The sequence below is a fragment of the Corvus cornix genome, chromosome 7, assembly GCF_000738735.6.
Source record: "Corvus cornix cornix isolate S_Up_H32 chromosome 7, ASM73873v5, whole genome shotgun sequence".
NCBI lineage: Eukaryota > Metazoa > Chordata > Aves > Passeriformes > Corvidae > Corvus > Corvus cornix.
The window spans coordinates 29,121,012-29,143,226 of NC_046337.1; the positions used below are offsets into that span (position 1 = coordinate 29,121,012).

Consider the following 22,215-nt stretch of genomic DNA (forward strand, 5'->3'; position numbering starts at 1 on the left):
CTTTCTTTTTGTTTTTCAGATACATTTTCTGTTATTCCCACTTGTAGAACAGCTGCTCAAATGTGCTCAGACATGTAACATGGTATCTAGTCTTTTTAACCAGCAGCAAAATAATTGCATTTCTTTAGACTTCCCTGATTTTGGTTTCTCTTGTGGTTTTTAAATGATCTTATTTCTCATAAGGTCAGCAAAATTATGATTTGGAACGTGTACCATGGGATTGTCTCACAGCACAACTCCCTGCATTTCTTGTACATTAGCAGTCATTTCATGAAAGCAATATTAACTTCTTGTGTATTAGGAAAAAAACAAGAAAAAATAGTAACACACTGACTTTTTGTCAGCTAAGGAGATTAAGGGAGATTTCAGGCATGTATTACTGTATTTAATTTGTTTGAGTCTTCCTAAAGAGTACAGAGATCTCCTCAGTGGAAAAACCCTGACATACCTATTGGAAGGAAATCTGTGGTGATGTCTTAATTGGGGGTAGGGGGAAGACTGCTGATCATTCAGCTTTGAAACAGTCTGTACATAGACCCATGCTTCTAAAATAGTTATCGAGGATTTTTGCATAATCTCATTTTCACAATTATAAGCCAGGTTAAATCACCCTCAGTTGATTTAAGCTATGGCATCACCATAAATCTGTAAAGCTGTGCTGTGACTATTAACAGAGAATTCTGCTGTGTAAGTAGTTGGATTACATTAATAGTGGAATGACAACTGCTCATCTCTTTAGAACAGATATGTACTGAGTTATTTTCTGAAAGCCAGTTATGAAGAATGAGTATCAGAGGGGAATTTCATTACTAATTTTACAAATGAACAGAAAATTAACTTATTGGCAGTTCAGTTAATTGAAGCAACCTGCCTGTTGAACTCCAATACTTCAACAGTAAATGGCATAGGCTCTATAGGAAAGGCAGAAGAGCCTGGCAGAGAGGTGAGAGAAAACCTTTATGTGCTATGCAGCTTCTGCCAGCATTTTGTTTTCATGCCTGGCTTCGGCAGTGCTGGACCAGAGACCTTGGGAATGAAGGAGGCATGACCCTGATCTCTTTCAGGGAATGCTGGTTTTGTACAGCCCCAGGGGGAATTCAGAAAATGCAGCTGTGACAAGCAGTTTATGCATGGAAAGGGGAAGGCCCTGCATGTCACATCCCCATCTTGCAAACATTGTACAAGCAGGTATAATAAAGCCCTAATTTTTCCAAGAACAAAAATGTTGTAAAGGATACATAAACAGAAAGTTCAAGAAACATTTTCTTTGAAAACAAACACTAGACTTTAATCTAGTTCTAGAATTGTGGAAGAGTTTTCACAATGGATCTTGATTCTCACGGGAATATTAGCAAAGACCCTCCTGTTTCAAGGTTGCTGTCATTTGGTCTCAACCCTGGCAAACTTCCTCCTTACATATCCAACAAAATGAAGATAATAGGGGAAGAAAGAGAGAGGTGAGACAAGGAGATTTAGATCCTGTTGACATAGGGCTGGAGAGCACTGCAATACATAATAAAATTTTCAGGCACTGTTTGTGAAAATATACATAGAACTCCTTAACCACAGTCAGAAGAGGGAGCAAGGAGCCACTGTAAGCAGGAAAGACAGGCAGCATGAACTGTCAGGCTGGGAAAGTAGAAGAATCTTTGGCCTCTCTATAACATGAAAACAAGTTAATCCTGTAGGGGCGTGAAATGAAAATAGACAGTGGCTCTCATTTTGGGAGATAATGCCTTTATAAAGTGGCTGCTCTAGCAGGGGCTCATTGGGTTAATACGGATTTTACATTTTTGAGCAGTTGTAACTTAGGTATCTGAGGGATTTTCCACACCCTGCAGAATTGCTTTTTTAAATTTTTTTTTTTCCTGTGCCTGACTGAGAATGTTAAAGAAACCCAAGAAATAAACAAAAAATACCACAATTTAGACATAGCTGTCTGATTTAATAATGCTGTTTGGAAATCATGCAAGTTTTGATGACAGAGCTGTGTACCAACCACAAAGTTTCAGTATCACAACTGTAACTCTTTCTCTTCCAGGTTCAGGTTTAGTGGTCGAATTCTTGGTCTTGCTCTGATACATCAGTATTTGCTGGATGCCTTTTTTACAAGACCCTTTTATAAAGCCCTCCTCCGAATGTGAGTAGCATTGTTCTATCTCCTCTTTTGTTTGGTGCCTTCCCCATCAATGGTGCCATTTTGTGTATGGATTATTTATGATGTTTGATTGACAAAGGAGACAGGCCACTATTTCCAACTTAATAAATTGATTTCAATTCATGAATTTTTTGAAAAATTTCCTTGTTTCCACTACCTCAGAATGTTGTTTCTGATCAGTATGAGAACCTCATGTTTTGTTTTAGCCCTGTAACCAGCTTTCTTCCACAAAATCTTAGATTTGAAGATGTACAATGAAATGCTGTGGGCTTGTTCCAAATATTAATAGAGTTCTTATTCATTTGTCACGTAGTGACTCACAGGATAAGATATGAATCACTTCATAACTTAGACTGCACCATCCATTCTCAGAGGTAGACTGATTGTTGGCAATCTCCATTTTGAGGAGCTGTACTTTGATATACTTCAGACTTGGTTTCCAGAACTACTGCTTCTGTTCTGGCTGAAACAATGAGAGCTGTGCTTGCTCAGCGTGTCTGGAACCTAAGACATAATGAGCTTAAGGTGCTTTACTTTTTATTTGAAAGCTGGTTTTGAGAAGTCTGGAAGCATTTTTTTTCCTATAAAACATTGCATGTTCGAGTAGTGGGGAGTAATTCATCCATTCCTACTGCACATATATTTTAAAAATACCTAAATGCTAGCAGCATCATTTTAGTAAGAATGAGGATTTACCCCAGGTGGACTTTGTGTGGCTGCCAAATTAAGTTGTTTAACTTGGTGATTCTCTAAACAGTAAAATTAAATATGAGGGGCAGCCACCTTTGTACACAGCCTAAGTCACGCAACTTCCCCATCCCAGCCCTGAACTTTTGCTTTACTCAGAACTGATGAGCCATCCAGACTGTCTCTGCAGATGGGACATGATGCCCAATCCATCAGCTTTGATGTTACAGGGGCTGTTCCTGCAGGATGTCACTTAAAACTTCTTGAGCATCCAGCTGCAAGTGCAGGGCTTACTTCTGGCTTTATGCTGACCAGGAATGAAGCAGGCAGGTAACCCCGCACCTTGCTTAATGAATAGCCCCACTGTCCTGTTTCACAGGAAAGGATTTAAGGAGTTAAGAAGAAGGGCAGAAATTGCCACCACGGTATTAAATGTTACTAACAGATGACATGTCCAAAGCTTGGAATAGTAACTGTTAAAGACAGCAAGGGACAGTTGGCTTACAAGCTGGATTTGTAAAACAAGGATAAGATAAGGGAAAGTATGGCAAAAGGTAAAAAGGTTTTTCTGTGGTAAGCTTGATGTCTAAGATGATGAGAGATGAGGCAGTGTAGCCACGTAAACAAAAAGGACACTGGTTGCTTGTTAAAAAATCTTACAATTGCTTTTATTATTTGAGTTTTTTATCTCTGTAATGTATGTATGTTCATAATTCCTAAATATGCTTCACAGGAAACAGGGGGCAGACTCACCATAAGCTTCGTGTCTTCAAATTAAATTCTGGACTTTTGTATATTTACAGAATTACTTTGTGTTACACAGTGCCTGCAGTTACCAGGCAAATAAACAGAGATTTGAAGTCTTTATTAATGAGTTGTCTTTACTGATGTTTCTCTTGGCTCCCATTCACAGTCTGTTTTTCAGGACTGTCCTAGCTGAATTTAGTTACTGAGCACAGGCTGCAGCCATCATCTGTATTTGTGTGTTTTCTTCTTCTTTCTTCTGTTAGACTCTGTGACCTGAGTGACCTGGAATATCTGGACGAGGAGTTTCACCAGAGTTTGCAGTGGATGAAAGACAATGATATACACGATATCCTAGATCTCACATTTACTGTAAATGAAGAAGTTTTTGGGCAGGTGTGCAAGTTTCTTAATTTCCTTGGTGCATTCTACTGTTAGATAAACATTTATTTGGACAGAAGAATGAGTGTCCCTGCATGCTGCTTTGAACTTGTATTTAAAAAATTCCGGCTGGGGAAACCAATGTTGAAATCTAGGGAGGAATTATTTGTACCTGCTCAAACGCGTTTTTCTGGTCAAGGAGATTTTCTGGAGAGTATCTGAAATACCAGACTTTAGGATTGCTTTGCTGGAGGTAGTTTACTTGAATTTAATTGCAGCCAAGTTGCCATTCAAAGGTATTACAACACCTTTGTTAAGGTATTATTCTGAAAACTTCACTACTTTAGTCACTGTAAAGATTGTTTCTTCTTCTCAACTTATTCTTACTACTAATTATGAAGGTTCCTCAGGCTAAATGGAATTTAAAATATTATTAAAAGATTATTTTTGTATGTTCTCTTACTTTACATATTCCATTTTGCTAAAGTCAGGCTTGGTTAGTGATTCTGAGGAATTACTTCAAGTTAAAAATTTAAATTACTACAATTCCTGCTGTTGCCTTTATAATAACTGTGTTGTCACTTGGTCTTTTTTTTTCCTAAGATCACAGAACGGGAGCTAAAACCAGGAGGTGCCAATATCCCAGTCACTGAAAAAAACAAGAAAGAATACATAGAAAGGATGGTGAAATGGAGAATTGAGAGAGGAGTTGTACAACAAACAGAAAGTCTAGTTCGTGGTTTCTATGAGGTAAAAGCTCCAAAATTAAATTTACTTTCTTTCTCCTTCCAAAATATTTTTCTCCTTGTATACATTTCCTAAGTATGGGGTCCCAAATATAATCAGAAGTGCCTTTGCAGATACTGGAAGAAGGGGGAGGGGGTAAATGTTTTTTTTTTTGTGATTTATGTAAAGACTATGGTTATGTATTTTCTTTGTACTGGACAATACTCTCGATCACTGTATGATTAACACTGAATCCTTGCTCTGTTTCTGCATTGGGTCTCTGAGACTTGTTTGTTTAAAAAGAAAAAGCCTGAATTATATTTGTGACAGAAATGATACCTGGTAAATACCTTAGTAGCAGACTTTATGGGGAGGCACAAATCAGTACAGGAAGAAATGCTGCTATGCATTTTATTTCCTTTCACAGGTGGTTGATGCAAGACTGGTGTCTGTATTTGATGCCAGAGAACTGGAACTGGTTATAGCTGGAACAGCAGAAATTGACTTGAGTGATTGGAGAAATAATACAGAGTACAGAGGAGGTAACTTCAATTTTGACTTGTTCAGTGAGCGTGTCGGGGGCTCTGGAACTACCCAGTTTGCAAGACAGTAAAGAACCATCCCATGAGATACATTTATAGTAACTTCGGAACTTCTCTGGTTAAGTTAGTGTTAGGAGAAGGTAATTTGTCCATTTTAGTTTGCTTCATTGCATCCCCATGCAGCCCTTCCATGGCTGTTCTTGCCCAGACAGCACAACAGAACACTCTTCTCCACAGAAAGTACCGTGCTCAGCTGCACACTGGTATCACCCAGACTTGGGAGAAAAATGGAAATGGGAACCATTCTTAGTCAGATACTCCTCTTTTTTTTACGCACTCAAAGTCCTCAGGAAATTAGAAGCAATCCCAGTAACTGCAGGCTGGTAGTTGAGATAATTTGAGAACAACAGAAGATTTGGGAACTGTGAGATACTGTGAGAGTGATGGTTGCAGCGTCATCTGTAGCTTTGGATAGATAAATAGCACAGCATGGGAATATTTCAAGAATTGGCATTCCTGTTAGTGACTGATTAATGGAAGAAATGCTTGCATAAGGGATCTCACTTCTTGTCGTAGTGTATTCATTCTCTGCCTTTAGGATTTTTAAGCATTTTGCGAGTATTTTTCTCTCACCTCCTGCCTTTTGCTGCAATTGGATAAAGAATATGGCACTATTGTGACTAGGGCCAAACTAGGCAAAGCTTACTAACTAGTCTCTCCCCTACTTCCATAGCACATAAAAGTATAAAGCTCTTGTTGCTTTACCAGGTTATCATGACAATCACATCGTAATTCGGTGGTTCTGGGCTGCTGTGGAAAGGTTCAACAATGAACAGCGACTAAGACTTTTACAGGTAAGAAATCAGCTGATCTGTGTAAAAATAGCGTATATCATTAAAATTTGATGCTACACTAGTTCCATCCTGGTTTATGATACCCAGAAATTATGGTGATGTTTGCTAGTGGGAGCAACCTGCGTCAGAGGCTAAATGTAATCATTTCAAGTGACTGAAGCTCACAGCTATTTTTATAGACTTCTAAGTTAAAAAATACATTTAAGATACAATGGTTGATGTCAATAATCTTTTAATATTGTTTGATTAAAAGTACATTAAGACTCCCAAAGACAGAAAAGGAAGACTGTGTAATTGGTTATATCATTATGTAGAAATGTTAATGGTATCTATACAGCTTAGGAAGGAGAAAGCTTAATATGGAAGTTCAAGGCCTTGAATTAGAAAATAATGCTGGAAACCTTGAAGTCAGTCCAAGTCCATTTTCACTAAACCTGCAGGTTCCAGTCACCCTGCTGCTGAACGACAAAATATCTTAACAGAAGAATATGTATACACGTGGGTTATTGAGTTAAATTTTTTAAGTTCAGGTTACATCCATCCTATCTGTAAAGAAACAGACAAACCTCCACTGCAAACCATACCGTGTTCTTGATCTAATATGAAATCCACTGTTTTTAACAATTCAGAATTTGTCAATTCTGATCACTGAATTATGAAGAATTGTCTTTTCTGAATCTGTTTAAGTATTTTAAAAAGGCCTGTAAAAGGCAGTGTGGGTCATCTCATTTGATGGAGAGACAGAAATGTCTGCTTGCATGTTCCTATCACATCTGTTAGTCACAAGTTTTTATAAAATCCACGTCATTGCAAATTAAGTAGTCTCTGATCTGTCAAAAGCTATGTTTGATCTGTTCCTGACAGGTTGTAAATAAAACTGCTCACCAGACAATATTTCAGCAAATGTTAGTGGACATTCTACTTTACCTTCAGAATTTAGTCCTTTTCTTACAGTAGTTAAATCTGGTTTATAAAGCTATGGAAATCCACATAGCCAGAAAAGCATAACACGAACCCACCAGACATTACTACTTTTGTATTAATTCCTTTTAATGCAGGAAACGGCAGCAAAAAACTCACTTAGGCTTAAGTCTGAGTAATTGGATACTGATAGTGTGTTATTCTACAGTATTTATGCAGCAGAAAACCTTTGGAGGAAATTAATCTGCTAAGTTGCCTCTTCTAGAGCCCTGCCAGGAAATGGTCTGTTTGCCCTTAGTCTCCACGTAAAGCAGCATTTATTGCTTGTGCCTCACGAATTTCCTTGCTTTGCAAATGCTTTTCCATAAGGGCTTGGGCTGTGGTGGATGTGCTGGTGTCAGAGCGTCTCAGCCACCCCGTGTGTGCAGGCCCTGTGCTGATGTGTGTCTGTGCTGGCAGTTTGTTACAGGCACGTCCAGCATTCCCTACGAAGGCTTTGCCTCTCTCCGCGGGAGCAATGGGCCCAGGCGCTTCTGTGTGGAGAAGTGGGGGAAGATCACTGCCCTTCCAAGGTACAGCTCTGTGGGCACTAATGCCAGGGTGCCTCACAGTGTCACTCACTGGGGTAACAGATAAGCTGTTTGACAAACATTAACAGGCTTTAACTGAATATGCAAATACACCTTCCCTTACATGAAAATTTCCTTCCCCGTTGTTGCAGTGTCTAATGCATCCATTTTGGTTTGAACTCAGGTTTGGTCTCTTAAGATGGACAAGGCGGTGTAACTGAGGCTGACATCCATATTGTAGTGTTTTTCTCATGGAAAATTATATTAGAATGACAGCTACTTCTGACTTTTTTTGTTGCATTTGATTGAATGTGCAAGTATTTATTTACTGAACATGCAGTTCACAAGTTAGGAGCAAAAATTAATATGAATTAAAATGAAATAGCACTTGTGACTGTGTCTGACTGAAAGCTACTATCATATTTTTTGCATCAGACACAGGCTTTATAGTATAGTTTAGTGATACAATTTTTATGCTTGGTCTGATGTCAAGTGTTAACAAATACTGAAGAGGCAAGTTGTGAGTGCAGAATAGGCGGGAGGGAGTCATTTCACTTGAGGAGCAGCAAGAGGGGCAAGAGAAGGTGAGGATTTCAAAGAGAACAAGTAGGATCAATTGAAATAGCTGAAGAGGGTAAAGGAACAGCATGAGAGTCTAAGATATGAAAGCAGGAGTTGAGTTGTACAAGCCCTTGCAATTTATATTGGATAGGGCAGGTTTAGAGGAGTAGGATGACAAGATTAAAAAAAAAAGGTTTTTCTAAACTTTCCAATTTTTAGAGGAGAAAGAAGAGTTCTCTTCAAAGGACCATGGTGACAATGCCAGGACTAGACTAATAACATGTGAATAATGGAAAAAACACCTTCAGCTTGGTTTCTTCATTGACAAAAAATGACAGGTTCTTGTCTTGTCTCTGCTGTGATCAGACTGATAGCTGGGAGATTTTCTTTCACCCAGCTCTGTAATTCTGCAGCCTCTAGAATGGGTTAAGAGTGGTTAGACACAGATTAGTGTGTAGAGCGTGGGCAACCTAACTCTACTTAATCAGACCTCAGCTTTAGTACACCATGTACAGCCTCTGGAGGCAGCTTTGGGCTGGGCTGATCCAGGGAGGAAACGCAACCCTAATCTTAGCCCACTCCTCATAAACAAGATGCCTCAGGAATAACTTGCATTCAGAGTCTCATGTTACACACAGGGTGGCTGTCAGAGACACAGTGAGTCTCTCTGACCAACAAACTGTAGGTTTTTCCTCCAGCACAAGGTCAGAAGCAGAGACAGCTCTTGGGTTGGCTCCTGTCATCAGAACTGCATGGAGGTCATGGACACAGAAGTGGTGCTGTGAAATCCACAGGCACAGCAAGTGGCCTTTAAACAGAGCTATCTTCCCTGTTTACAGCACAAATGAGAGCCAGGCAACTGAGGATTAAAGAAATCCAAATCCTGAAAATTGCTATTTCAAATCAAATGCGACATCTTTTGCGGGCCTAGTAGTATCTTGTAGTCCAGTAAGTCTACTTTACAGTTTGATTATGATTGGCCCATGGACTGGCTTTGGTTGTGTTTACAAAGAAAAGGTTGTGACTTTTAAAAAAATAATTTCTGAGTTCAAAATTCAAGATTTTTCTTTTTTTTTTGTGAGTTTAAGTAAGAAAAGAGATTGTGTGAGTTTTTCCATATATTCTCTGAAGCTGAAATTCCTGGTGCTTGCAAGCAGCTTGCAGCATGGAAACGGTCAGGATCCTGCCAGAACAGGATGTTCAGAATTTCCTCTGGAAAGGCTATGCAGAGCCTTGGTTGTAATAAACTTTAGAATAAAACTGCTTCCTAAAGTGCAATATGGGGAAACATGCTGAGAATCTTGCTATCATAGGCTGTTCATCAAGTGTAGGGGAAATGCCAGCTCCTCACATTTAAGAGATTGTAGCATTCGTTGAAATTTCACTTATGTTTCCCTTGGTTAGGAAACATTTGATTTTTGTCTCTCTGGATAATTTTTACCATACAAATGTGAGAATTAAATTAAAAACAACTGTGTGTGACAAACATCTACAGTCATCGTGAGCAAGCAGTTCCTGGTATTCACACATGGGGAACCTTGACCTCATAAAAAATGAAACATCTTCCATGTTAGTGCTTAAATGGGTTAAGCCCCAAGCCAAAAGTACTGGTGGCATTTTTACATGTGTAGTTCTTGGGTGCAGTGCAGCTTCAGCCTGGGTCTCTCCAGCCTCAGAGACTCCCTGTGCAAACACTGGGTACTGCTGGCTTGGAGGTAACACATCGGTAACTACGACCCCAAGTAGCAACTTTAAAGAGGTTTCCAAACAAGCCCAGCATGTGCAAACACATCGCTGGATCTGCTGGGAATGCTGCCCTAGGACTCTGTGACTTAACTGATTCTCAGATAACTAAAGCATTTATGTTAAGGCACCATCACTCACTCCCAGCAGTGTTGTACTTTGCAAATTGCCCTCTTAGCAGGAGTGCCTGTGAAATTTGATAGTTTGCTCAGTGTGAGGGTGGCAAATGTGAGGCTTTAAAAAGTCAGTGGACTTTGTTTCTTCCTCTGTTTCTAAAAACACTACTGCAGTGCTGAAAATATGTAAGAGTACCCATCCCCATCTCTTCTTCCTGATCTGAGACACAAAGGGCAGCTAGGATAGTCACTTAGGTATGTGACTGTGGCCTAAGCAGCTGTGAATGTAAACATGAAAGTTTTCACTAGATGTTTGCCTAGTTCCCACTGTTCTGACTGCTGTGTAATCAGTTCTGCTGAATCCAAATAGTGAGATTTCTGTGAGGCACATGCCAGCTTGCCCAGCTTGTATTGCTGTCTTTCACACTAACTAGGTAGCATGTAAAATGCCCTGAAAAGATTGATTATTATGGGTCTAGCTACCCCAATGCCACTTCCACTTCCTTCTTTTGCACTGTATTGCAGATTAGACTAAGCTACAGGAGGGACTGTTACTCTTTCAATTCATTCCCATGCTGAGAAATTGATTCCAGATTTATTGCTGCACATTATTTATTCATGCATGTGATGATTCACTTGAAAACGATATTTATGTCTGACTACTGAATTTTAAGCCTAAGTCACCCTCTTTTACTAAGGTAATCAAAATGAAAGGGAGAGTAATTGGGAATCTGACAATCTAGACTTCAGAAATGAAGATGGTTTTTCATTTTGTCATAAGATACGAGCCCAGGAAGATCAACAGTCAGTGCCCATGTGGTTTGAAATGTTGGAATGGGAAAATACTACCCAGAAGGAAAAAATGCTTTCTTCTCAAGGACTTAGGAAGTTGTTTGCTGGGGTTAGAAAAGCATACATTGCTTGCAAAGACAAAGCTCTTGTTTTTGTCTTTTTTAATTACTTGGTTTTCTGCAGTAAGTGATTCCATTTTCAAAATTGCCCTCAAAATAAGATAAAACTCAGTTCTTTTAATAAATGTAAACAACATGCTGGCTTACTATTAAACCAGTTTGTAATGAATCCCTTGCTAATTATATACTGTGTCTTTTATAATTTGTGGTTTTACAGCCCACACAGCATGATCCAGAGTTCTAATGAGTGGCTGTCAGCCCCATGCAGCAGAAGCTTGTGGTTAGGCTCTTAATCGCCTAAGAGTCTTCAGTGCTCTACAGTGAATCCAAGGGATTACTGAGTTCCATTTGCTGCTGGGCTTAAATTGGTCTTTTTCTTCAAAAGAAAATATTTTCAATTTTTTTTTAAGTACTCTGCAGGAAATGGAATAATTTAATCTATATCACAGATATTATTTTATAAGGTTTTTGGGAAGGCAAAGGAGGAGTTTAAAGAAAGCTTTCCTCCAGGAGCCTTGGAGAGATGGCTGGGTGCAGAAATTTTACCAGGCTCCTGGAATACAGGGTGGGGAAATGCCATCTGTGCTACACAGCATGTAGCAGCAGTGTCCTTCTAAGGGTACTGTGTTTGGGGAGGGTGCTAGGTTTTTTTAAGTGATTGCATATTTGGTGTTTGGACCATGTTTATAATAATAGTGTGACCTTGTGTGCTGTGTACACACATCTTCAGCCTGATATTTTTATGACACTACAAGGCTGTAACTGAGTGTTTCAGCTTCAGTGAGGGTTTGTAATGGACTCTTAGGGTTTTTGACAAGAGAGATTAACCCACTTCACTCCATGTTCCATTCCCATAGCTGGGAGCTGAGAGCCACTTAAAGTGGCAATTAATTAATCTGCTCACATAGAAGGCAGCACTTTCTGGCTCCGAGGAAGTCTGTACAGGTCTGTGGCAGACACTTGGATTTCTGGGACTGGTTAGGTTAAATGAGGAGTTGCATTTACTGCGAGGAGGGAGCTTGTTCAGTCCTTCCATTAACATGTCACATATTTACACTTAATACAGATCGTAGTGATGAAGGGCAGGGCACTGCAGGAGGAGTTTGGTTTTCAGCTGGATTGTATTTAAATAAGTAACTGTATGATGCATTTTATTGCAAAAGAATGAAGTATTTTTAAACAGAAACCTGCCAAAATACAAAAATCAGTCTAAAATGCCTCTTCTGGTCTCTCTTTGCATCATCTCATCCTCAAGAACCCATCACATTAATAGTTACCTTATCTATTTCATTAGAGCAGGCTCGTCCACCACAGTGTTTTAGAAAGTACCATCCTTAGCATGCCCTGAGGTCAGGCAATGATATCCATGATTCTACTATGAAGAGAAACCTTGCTATCTGCCTTTTCATTCCCTGGAAGAGGTTTTGAGAAACAGTTCCAAGTGTGTCAACAAACTTGAGGTAGATGGACTTAAAAAACTGAGAAATAAATTGCATGGTTGCCCTCTTAAGAAAGCAGGGTGGTTGCTAGAGGTTCATGCATGGTTTTGTGTAATTCCAAAAGCTGCTGGCCTGTAGCAGCAGGGCAGATATGTCCATTGAGAGTATCAGCACAAGCAGTAACATCCCAAGAACACCATCCATATGCCAAGGAAATAGTAGAAGGAAGAGCATCTAATTTGTCTGGCCTTTACTACTGTGGGATTGTTTCCTGTGTATCTGGAGATGTATGGAAATACCTTGTTTATCATTACAAATACAGTATTCAAGTATCATCTGTACAGAAAAGAAAGACTACATCTCAGAAGATACATTTAAAGCCAAGATTTCAGACCAGACTGTTTGAATTGTACCATGCCAAACCTTTTTTTTTTTTTTCTCATGCACATTTGATGGATAAAATTTATCCCATGCCTTTTGGACTGTCAGTGTGTTTCTAAAGACCTTCATAAGTGCTTCTTACCGGCTTATTTTAATGAGGAGAAAGTAGATTAAACCTCACTACCTGTTCAATTGGAAAACATCATTTGACAGAACAAAGTCTTCTAAAAGAATACTATCTGCCCATCTCTATTCAAGCACATACCAGTCTCTGTGTTCTCTTTTGAACTTTTCAAATAATGCACTTCTTCACCTCCTCTCTCTTTTTCCCCTCAGGGCTCACACTTGTTTCAATCGTCTGGACCTCCCCCCTTACCCATCATTCTCTATGTTATATGAAAAACTGTTGACAGCAGTAGAAGAGACAAGTACTTTTGGACTTGAGTGATACACAAACCACAGTGCCCAGCTCATTGGACTTTTGTGGATCTGTCTTCTCGAGGAATGAATGAACTTTTGTATTGGATTTCCTAGAGGAAAATTGTTTCATGGTGCAATTCAAATAATGAGGTTCCACGAAGGAGCTTGTGAAGCAATTAAAATGCATTGTGGTAGTGGCAGAATTCTCGACAGTGAAACTAGACTGTGCCTGGTGTGCAGGGAAAGCCAAGTCTTGCGATCCATGGGTTTTTGGGAAGGCTAAACTTCTTAAGTTTGTGTTCTGAGCAAACCAGAAACATGATGCCATGTTGTGATCCATCTGGCTACTGCAAAACTGACATGTACCCAAGAATGGGATTTCATCAAAGTTGTTGAATAGAAAATTCAAGTCAAAATGTGAAATCATTCAGCCCCTTACCTACCCAGTAAATTGTCAAAAAAACATACAACCAAACCTTTTTAAATTCTTTTTTTTAAATTCATGAAGGTACATTACTTTATGCCATATATTATAACAGCATATTCAACACTTGCTTTACCTAAGACTACGAGTGCCTGCATGGGGAGCAACATAGAGCTCAAGTTCCTGGGGCAGAAGTGAGTTGGAAGGAAAGTCAGCAACAAAGGATGTAACAACAACGGCTTGTGCATTGAGGAGGTTTGTGGAAATACATTTGCCAGTGGTGTGTGTGACAAAATATGAGCTGTTACAATGAACTTAATAACTTAATAAGACTTGATTTTATGCTTTATACTGCATGGAAACTATTTTAAGAAGAAACTAGCAATTTATCACAGCATATCAGGAAAAAACCCTAACACAGTGACTTCTGTTTATTTTTTATAGGTTCATTATATTATGTTTCTTAGAGTGTAAATGGGAAACAAGCAAACAAAAGTGTTACTTCTGTTTTGTCACTTTCCATGCTTGAACAGACATTCTGCTAGTGTTTATTCTTTAAGCACTCTCCAGGGAAAAAAATGCCTTTTATTTTTATAAGAGTAAAAAAACTCCCGAAAATATTTTGCACTGAATGTACCAAAGTTGAAGGGACATTATGATCTGACTGATAGCAAATTGCATCACTATCAAATATCTATAAAAATGCATAGGAACCAGGCTTTCTTCACAGTGCCATGTCTATAGATATCAGGACTGTGCACATAAGTAATAATTTTATAATACTATATGTGATATTGTAATATGCATTTATTTTAAATGCATCCGGGTCATTTTTCATGCATTGGATTAAGGCAGTGGAGTTTAATACAGATATTTCATATGCTCCCCACAACTTTTTATTTGTACAGCACCATAAAACTCTAGCTCATTTGGAAAACCATGAATAACTTCTTTAAGGTGAGCCACTGGTCATAATGCCACTGTCCTGTATCAGTGAACACCTACAAGATGTAAACTGTTCGTAGTGTCCAAGCTTGTATTTTCACTGATAAATGGTTTTCTTATCAAATGTTATTTGAAGCAGTTTTTATGGCATATCAAACACTGCATGGACACCAATTTCTTTATGCTTAATTTTGCTGAAATACACAAGGCTTGCTCGCATCTATTTTTGGTACCTTTCCTCCAGATGGTCTTGTGGAACACTTGTGCAGCTGCGCCCCATTCTTGCACAGCTGCTGTCACGCACTGCATCCACCACATTTTAAAATTCCAGAAGTTGCACTGGGATACTGGATGACAGGAACAGGAATCTAACTCTGTGCTAGCCCTTTTGGTAGCACCGCAGCACAGCAAGCCCTGTTCTGTGGGAGCTTTTGAAGCAACGTTCTCACTCTGGAGGCTCTTGAAGGGGCATCGGAGGGAGGCGTCCTGCTTGTTCTTGTGGGAGGTTTTTTCCAGCGGAGGCAAACATCCCTGGAGAAGTCGTCAGCAGAGGCTGCCAGTCCACCCTCCAAGGCACAAGGCAGCTGCAGCTGTGGTGGTGACTGAGAAAACCCTTCAGACTTACTGAGGAAATGTCACATGTGCAAAGGAAAAGCAAAATCAGAGGGAAAGCATTATTTTATTTCAAGAATAATTGAGCTTCTGCATGACATCTGGGACTCTCTTAAGTAACTTAGGTTTTCTTAGGCTACTTCTGGCTGGTATGAAGTAGCAAAGAAAAATCCAAACACACCACCCTGTTCTACACATATATTTATCAGTCTTTGCTAAGATTGCATGTCACGGGTCCTAATGCACATTTTTTTTCAGAACACGAATGAGCAGTAGGCAAACTGACTTTTCAGCAGGTCACTCCAGCATGGCTCATGTTTCATATGATCCATCCACTGAGTAGCTAAAACTCTGGCACTCGGAGCAGAATGCAACTTCTGATTGGTTGAAGGACTACAGAATTTTCATTTTACAATACTGTGTTATCTGTGGTCTTAAAAAAGAGATTTCCCAGGTGGAAACTGTATCTACAAGTTTTGAACCAGATACTCTTTGGAATGAAAAGTTTAAATATTTGGCACAAAGTAAGTTTATACTAGTTTGCCTTTTAAGTTATGCTTTTGTACAAAACTAAAACAATAAATGCATCTTGTCAATTTTTATTTAAATATATCTACTGCACCCATTTGTTCTGTATTTATGCATGTAAAAATAATTGAAATTAGCCATGATGATTTGGTATTCTGTAAAGATGTGACAGGGTCACCAGTGGGGCAGCTGTCAGTTAGAAAATAGATTAAAAAAAAAAAATACAGAATCTTTGTAGCATTAAACCCAAGAGAGACTAAGAAGAAGCTGCTGCTTCCTCCTCTGCTGCCAACATCCCCTGGGGGACTCTAGAAAAGTGCTGTGTGAAGGCTGAGGTGTCAGCTGGGTACAGCTCCCTGTGCTGCCTCGAGCACTTGGCTCTTTGTGATGGTGTAAGTGATGCTGCTGCTCTGAAGGGATTAGCAAGGAGGGAGTATAGGAAAGGAAGTTTTATCTTAGTCAAATACCCACATCTCCTGGCAACTGCTTGGAATGTGCTCCCTTTGGTTTTGGAAGCCATTCCCATTAAATGTGTCCCAAGTGAAAGGCAGATTTCATGTCCTGCAGCTGACTGCACCAGGCGACCACGATGCTACTGCTTATGACACAGTGTAGCAGGGGTGAGGGTCCACACAGAGAAAGGCTGGGAGTTTCCAAACCTCTGTATCTCCTCAGAGCTTTTCTGGATGGTGCTAAGGAGCTTTGCATTTAGGAAGAAAAAAAGTAGACAAAAGAATCCCTTCAGCCAGTGAGAGCTCGTACTAACTTAACCTGCAGCATCTCCATCACACAGAGGCTGGTAGGGGACGTCCCTGCAGGAATTTAAGTGAGGTGCGCATGTTTTCTGCTCTGCTGGGAAGTGGAGCCACACATCACCGGCCAAAAAGCAGCTCCCAGGTCAGTGCAGCCTGGGCAGGCTGGCAGTAGAGTGGCCTCTGTCCCCTGCACCCCAGGGCCAGGCTGCCTCTTCCCAGGTCCCAGCAGCCCAGCCCAGCAGAGGTGTGCTTTGCTCACCTGGCACTGCTGGCAGTCAGGTTATAGCCAGAACACTCCAGAAAAGCTTGGAATCAGTGAAGTTGTGCAGTGTGGCACCTGCTGTAGCAAGCAGTCACCCATTGAGAGTCTGCAGGCCAGCAGCTGTGAGGGGAGCAGTGCCTTTGCCCACAGCAGGCAGGGGACAGCCATCCGCCACCTCTGTCACACCACCAGCAGCACCTGGCAAGGCAGGACAGGAAAGCCTTTCAATCCAGACCTTTCTCCCCACTCCCTCCCAGTCTGCTGTTTTTCCTCGGTATTCATCAAATATTTGCCTCCTTTTGCTTTTGAATATCATTTTCATTATCCTTGTACTGACCCTACCATAAAAAATGTTAATATGGCTTAGAGAGTATGTGGGGTGAACTCTCCTGCATTCACAGGCCTGCTCTTGGGCACCACATGAGCTCCACATGGCAGCAGTTAACCCTGGGTCACACAGGGGGTGGGGAATATCTGTAATCTTCGGGGAAACTGAAAATCTAGGCAGCAGCATCCTGGCATGACATCACACAAAGCTTCTGGCAGGAGTTGGACTGGCAGAGCACTGGACTGGTAGTTTGCTCAGTTTAAAATTATAGGAAAGAGAAGAGGTTTGTGGTTTCTTATGTATTTTGAATCCTTTAAAAAAGTTAAACAACAGAAAAAAATTCCTTCTGCAACATTTGCAATGGTATCATCTGGTTGTTAAATGTAATCTCAGCAATAGTTATTGCAGATGTTTACTGAGTTTCTGCAGTGGTAGCTGCAGAGTTTTATGGAGGTATCTGAAGCACTGTCTCTGGACTGAGGGAATCCCTGCTCACACCAGGGGAATCTGCAGCAGCTGTGTTCGAATGGCCAGTGTAAGTTCATTTCCTGTAGCATGAAGCAAGTTACTTCTTTTCAGTGAATGAAACTAATCTGCATTAAATTATACTAATAGTGTTGTTTTTCCTGCCACTGTTTTTATGTGGAGGGTTAATTTATTCCTGTTAGCACTAATGGGAATTGAGCAGAAGGTTGGTCTCCAGTCATAAGATTGCAGATGCAGCTTTCATCTACTGTTGCTTCCCCTTCTCATCCTTTTCTCTCTGGGCAAGCAATTGAACTCCAAGCAAAATTTCAGAAGAATTACTCAAAGCTGGCTTCTTAAACTGTTTGTGTTTTGGCTCAATTACGTGCAATAAAACAGAAATGCAGAAATGCTATGGGTCCACTGGCTCATCAGTTTAGGTAAAAAATTATTTACAACTTTGTTAGGGCAACCACAGTGCTGTTGGACTAGTCTAACCTTCTGCCTAAATATTTTACAATAAAAAAGAAATTGGGAGGTTGAATTTGAAATTACTTGTTTGCTGGAAAACTAAATATACATTAGGTAGATAGCAGAGGAAAAGAAGAACTTAACTGTAAAGCCAGTATAACCCACTTTTGTTAACAGTATGCAAAATTACAATGCTGGCCCTCCAAACACAGAATTTTCACAATGAAAGATGGTTTCTATTTTGCATGTCTTCCAGATAGACCATAAACTTCATAGTGCTTCTGTTCAGTTTTAGACTGACTAGTTCTGGCACTAGGCTACTACTATTTAGGATGTTCGTTGCTATGAAAAGTTTTTCATTTAAACATTTTTAGTATTTTTAAAAATAATTTTAGTGAAAGAAAGGTATTGTTCAGGTTGAAACTTCCTTTAGGGCTTTACTTCATAGGCTTTGCTCAGAGCCATATTATGCTGTAGGTATTTTAAGGTAAAGGAATGATTATTTGATAATTCTGTTTTGTATGACTGACCTGCTATCCACTGTTTAGAAAGGTTCCTCCTGATTGTAGGTAAAAGGATGATACTCAAGGACTCCTGGAATGGTTACAATCCATTGAAGTATCTGTATGTATTCAAAATGCATTTAAAAATACCTCCTGGGTACTATGTGAAATAATTGCTACACTCATTGATTAGCCCTTTCTAAATCGATAATTCAAAATTTGAACTTGTTTCCTTTCAGATTACACTGCAGAATAATTATAATAAAATTTTAACTAGAGAGGTATTCCGACAGATATCTCAAAGCTATGATGAATATGAAAGGGAGCCGAGCTATACTGCTTTCATTACCTCCACCCGTTACAAAACTTCTCAATAATGAAACTTTATCTTTTGGGTTTCAGTTGTTTCTTGTTTTCAGAACTTTCAGAAACTTCTCACTCAGCCTGTATTAGGAAAAGCCTTGCCTACTTAGAGCCTTTTGCTGAGCACTCAGGAGGTGTATTGTTCAACTAATTTAACATACTTTTGTGCTGACATCAATGTAATTAGCTTTTAAATCTATAGACCTACGGAACTCCATAGGACTCTGGTCTGCCTTATTCTGGGCTGCCTTCCAAAGGCCATCCATCCTCTCCCTTTAGATTGGATATAATCCTACAATCACCCAGAGACAATTGCTGACCACCTACACTGACTAGCTGTAGTACCACAGTAAGACTGTGGGTTTGGGTTTCAGAAGCAGCTCCCTCAATCCAGAGTCAATAGGGTCACTGTTACTCTGATATCAAGACTGAACAGTTTAAGCAAAACAGTTGTAAAAGCTTTTTGAAAATAGTTGATGAGGTATCTAAGGGCAAAATTAATGAGGCAGGGGATTTTGCTTGCAGTGTTTTATATTTGTAGTCCCCATGGGCTGCTCCAGGCTGTTGGCCAAGTGGGTGCAGAGCCTTTGCAGTGAAGCAGGTGATGCTGATCCAGAAATCGCAGCAAGCAGGAGATCTGTTACCTTAGTGAGGACTGTGCCTTCCACAGCTGGAGGCTTTCTCATACAGTCTTTGAGCTGGATTCTTCCCAAAAGCTCATTCTATCTGTGATGCCTACTAATTGCAACACAAGCAGCTCGTGACACACTCCATTGACTATTCAACATCTTTCATTTGAAATGAGGATTATATTTTTCATAGTTAGAAATGCCCATCCAGCAGTAAAAGGTCAATAAAAGATGATTTTGCTGAGACATCATATTTGATTGCCATGCTGACTGCAGTCAGACGTTGGAGCTCACTAATTTTAAAGTAGATTACTGTATGAATAAGAAAATAAATCTCTGAAGCCTCATAAATAATTCTAAGATGGAATGTAATTGTAGGTGCTGTAATGATAAGACAGGGCAGTTCCACAGAGCACACAAGATACAGCCATGGAGGAGTGCTGGAGTGCAGACAAGGCTGAGAGTAGGCACAGGAAAAGGACTGCACTTCGAGGATAGGGAGCAGGACAGTGAGTTGTGATGACCCCTGGGATACAAAACAGGATTAATTCCTGCTTGAAAATGAGGCTATGATAATGCACCTAGGAAAAAATGACTGTTCATCCTGAAATACATCGGTGTTATTGCAACTGCAAGACATGCTTTAACTAATTATTAGCTTTTGAAAATCTAAGTATACAATCAGAAAATTAACTTCCATGTGATTTAGCTTTTTTGTTTTGTTTTATTGGGCATGGGTTGGCTTTTTTTATTTGGGCTATTTTCAGGAAAACGAAGGCTTCTAAGTAAAATAAGGATGGAGTCTGGAAGCCCTCTTTTGTTTGTACTAGTAATGACTGTTTATTTCTGTCTGCATTCGGCAAGAGATACGACTTCTGATAAGAGCTTAAATCATCACAACCAGTGGTGACCCTCCTTTTCAATGTGATGGGCCAAATCCCTAATGTTTAGAGGAGTCAAAATGCAGATTTTTTTAAATTTCTTTTTTAAGATACTTGGTGTTTGTGTTATGGTTGTGTAAGAACCATGCATTTCCACAAAGACAAGGATTGATGTGGCATTTCCAAAGCTTACTTAAGGTAATTAGAATATTCTCAATGACCTAGGTAGCTTTAGCCAAGCTGCTGCAAGTCTTGATTCCACTGACACTCTAATACATTTTCCGAAAAAATACTGTGTAAGAGGGTAGGAGGGTTTCAGGATGGGTTTCTGTACCTAGAAGCTGACTGGTTTTTGTACCTAAAAGACAAGACTATTGAATGAGTCAATAAGAGAATCAACAGAAGAATTCCTTGTGAGTTTTCTTCTTCAACGTGGTAACTGAGATGGTAGGAGTTTTATATAAAACTTCAAGTCCTAAATGAGAAGACAACTCCCATGTTGAACCATACTGGTTCAATAGTTCCATACAGCAGGACATTTTTCTGCAATGAGTCTGCAACACTCAGGAGACTGCTGTTTATTATCAGCATTGCAGGGAGGAGGAGAATTGTAATAATATTAACTACATAAATCACATTAGGAGGATGCTTTTTCTTTGTACTCCGTTTTTCCTTGGAATGACATAGCCTTGAGGGCATCCACGAATCCTGATCAGCAAGGCTGCTTTTTGAATAATTGACTGAACATTTGTACTTGTAAGGGCTGGTACAGTATGGAAACGGAGATCTTTAGAGGAAAAGAAGGCAGCGAGGGATATGGTGTGGAATACTGCTACCCCCAAGTCAGTCGATGTTCCTGCCCTTGCTAGGTTACAGTTTGGGTTATTCAGCATGTTTGAAAGTGTGTAGAGTTTTACAAGTTTTTGTAGTGAGGATGCAGGCATCCAGAATCTAACAGGATTATAGGTGCATCTTCCTCATTTTTGACAATTACTTGATATAATTTTATACCAAGTTCTTTGTTTTTAAAGAATTTCAGGCACTGAGAATATGGAGTGCATATTTATTTCTAATCTTTAAGTAGAACACAGTGTATTTTTTAATCCTTTCCATACTTTTCAGTTAAGTGTTCACAAGACTCTATATCAAATACAATTCCAAGTTTTTCTATCTTTCTACAAACCAGTTTCAGTTTCATCTGAATTTGGTACATTTGTTTCACAGAACACTAAATGGGGAATACGTGCTTCAAGCATTTAGATGGTTTCCCTCCTTTTCCCCATTTACATTGCATTACATTTCACAATTTTTTTCTTTGAGGCAGAGAGAACAGATAGAAAATGTGTTGAGTGTGTTACAGGGGCACACAATGTGTGTCATTGTGCCTGGCTTCAAGGAATGTACTATAATGTTTGACTGCTCACAGATTTACATAATTTGAATACAGGACTGTTGTGTTGTATTTCCTGTTACTCAAAAACATTTGGGGAAAAGAATTTTCTGTGTATAATTTTATTTTCATACTGATCTCTATTTTGTTTAAGACCATGTTTCATCATGAAATCACTTAATTAAAATAAATCTTCTTACAAAATCCCCTTGGTTAATCATCTCTTTTATTGTGCCTCTGAATATACCGTAACATCCTTTTTTAAGTGACTACCTTTAGATCATTCTGTGTTTTGCAGCATTTAAAAACCTTTAGAGAAACCACAAGATACTCTTTCTGACATTACCTTTGATAAGTGATTTCTGGTGGCCTATGGAGTCTGGCATATTGCAAATCATCATTTTGGAAGTGGAGAAAGTAAAGATTCTGCAGCCATATGCAACATAATTTGAATAAGAACTACATGTGAAAAAAACCCCACCTATGACAAACAAACAAAGCACAAG

General features: G+C 39.5%; 1 protein-coding gene across 1 annotated transcript in view; it reads left to right on the plus strand.

Annotated features, from left to right (window-relative positions):
- The window catches only part of HECW2 (HECT, C2 and WW domain containing E3 ubiquitin protein ligase 2), a 128,953-nt gene extending 107,040 nt beyond the window's left edge, over positions 1 to 21,913 (plus strand). Inside the window, 7 exon segments of the mRNA XM_019290524.3 lie at positions 2,042 to 2,140; positions 3,856 to 3,985; positions 4,574 to 4,720; positions 5,124 to 5,238; positions 6,007 to 6,092; positions 7,473 to 7,585; positions 13,070 to 21,913. Coding sequence (XP_019146069.1) covers positions 2,042 to 2,140; positions 3,856 to 3,985; positions 4,574 to 4,720; positions 5,124 to 5,238; positions 6,007 to 6,092; positions 7,473 to 7,585; positions 13,070 to 13,181 — 802 coding nt within the window. The 3' untranslated portion in view covers positions 13,182 to 21,913.
- The last annotated feature ends 302 nt before the right edge of the window (positions 21,914 to 22,215 follow it).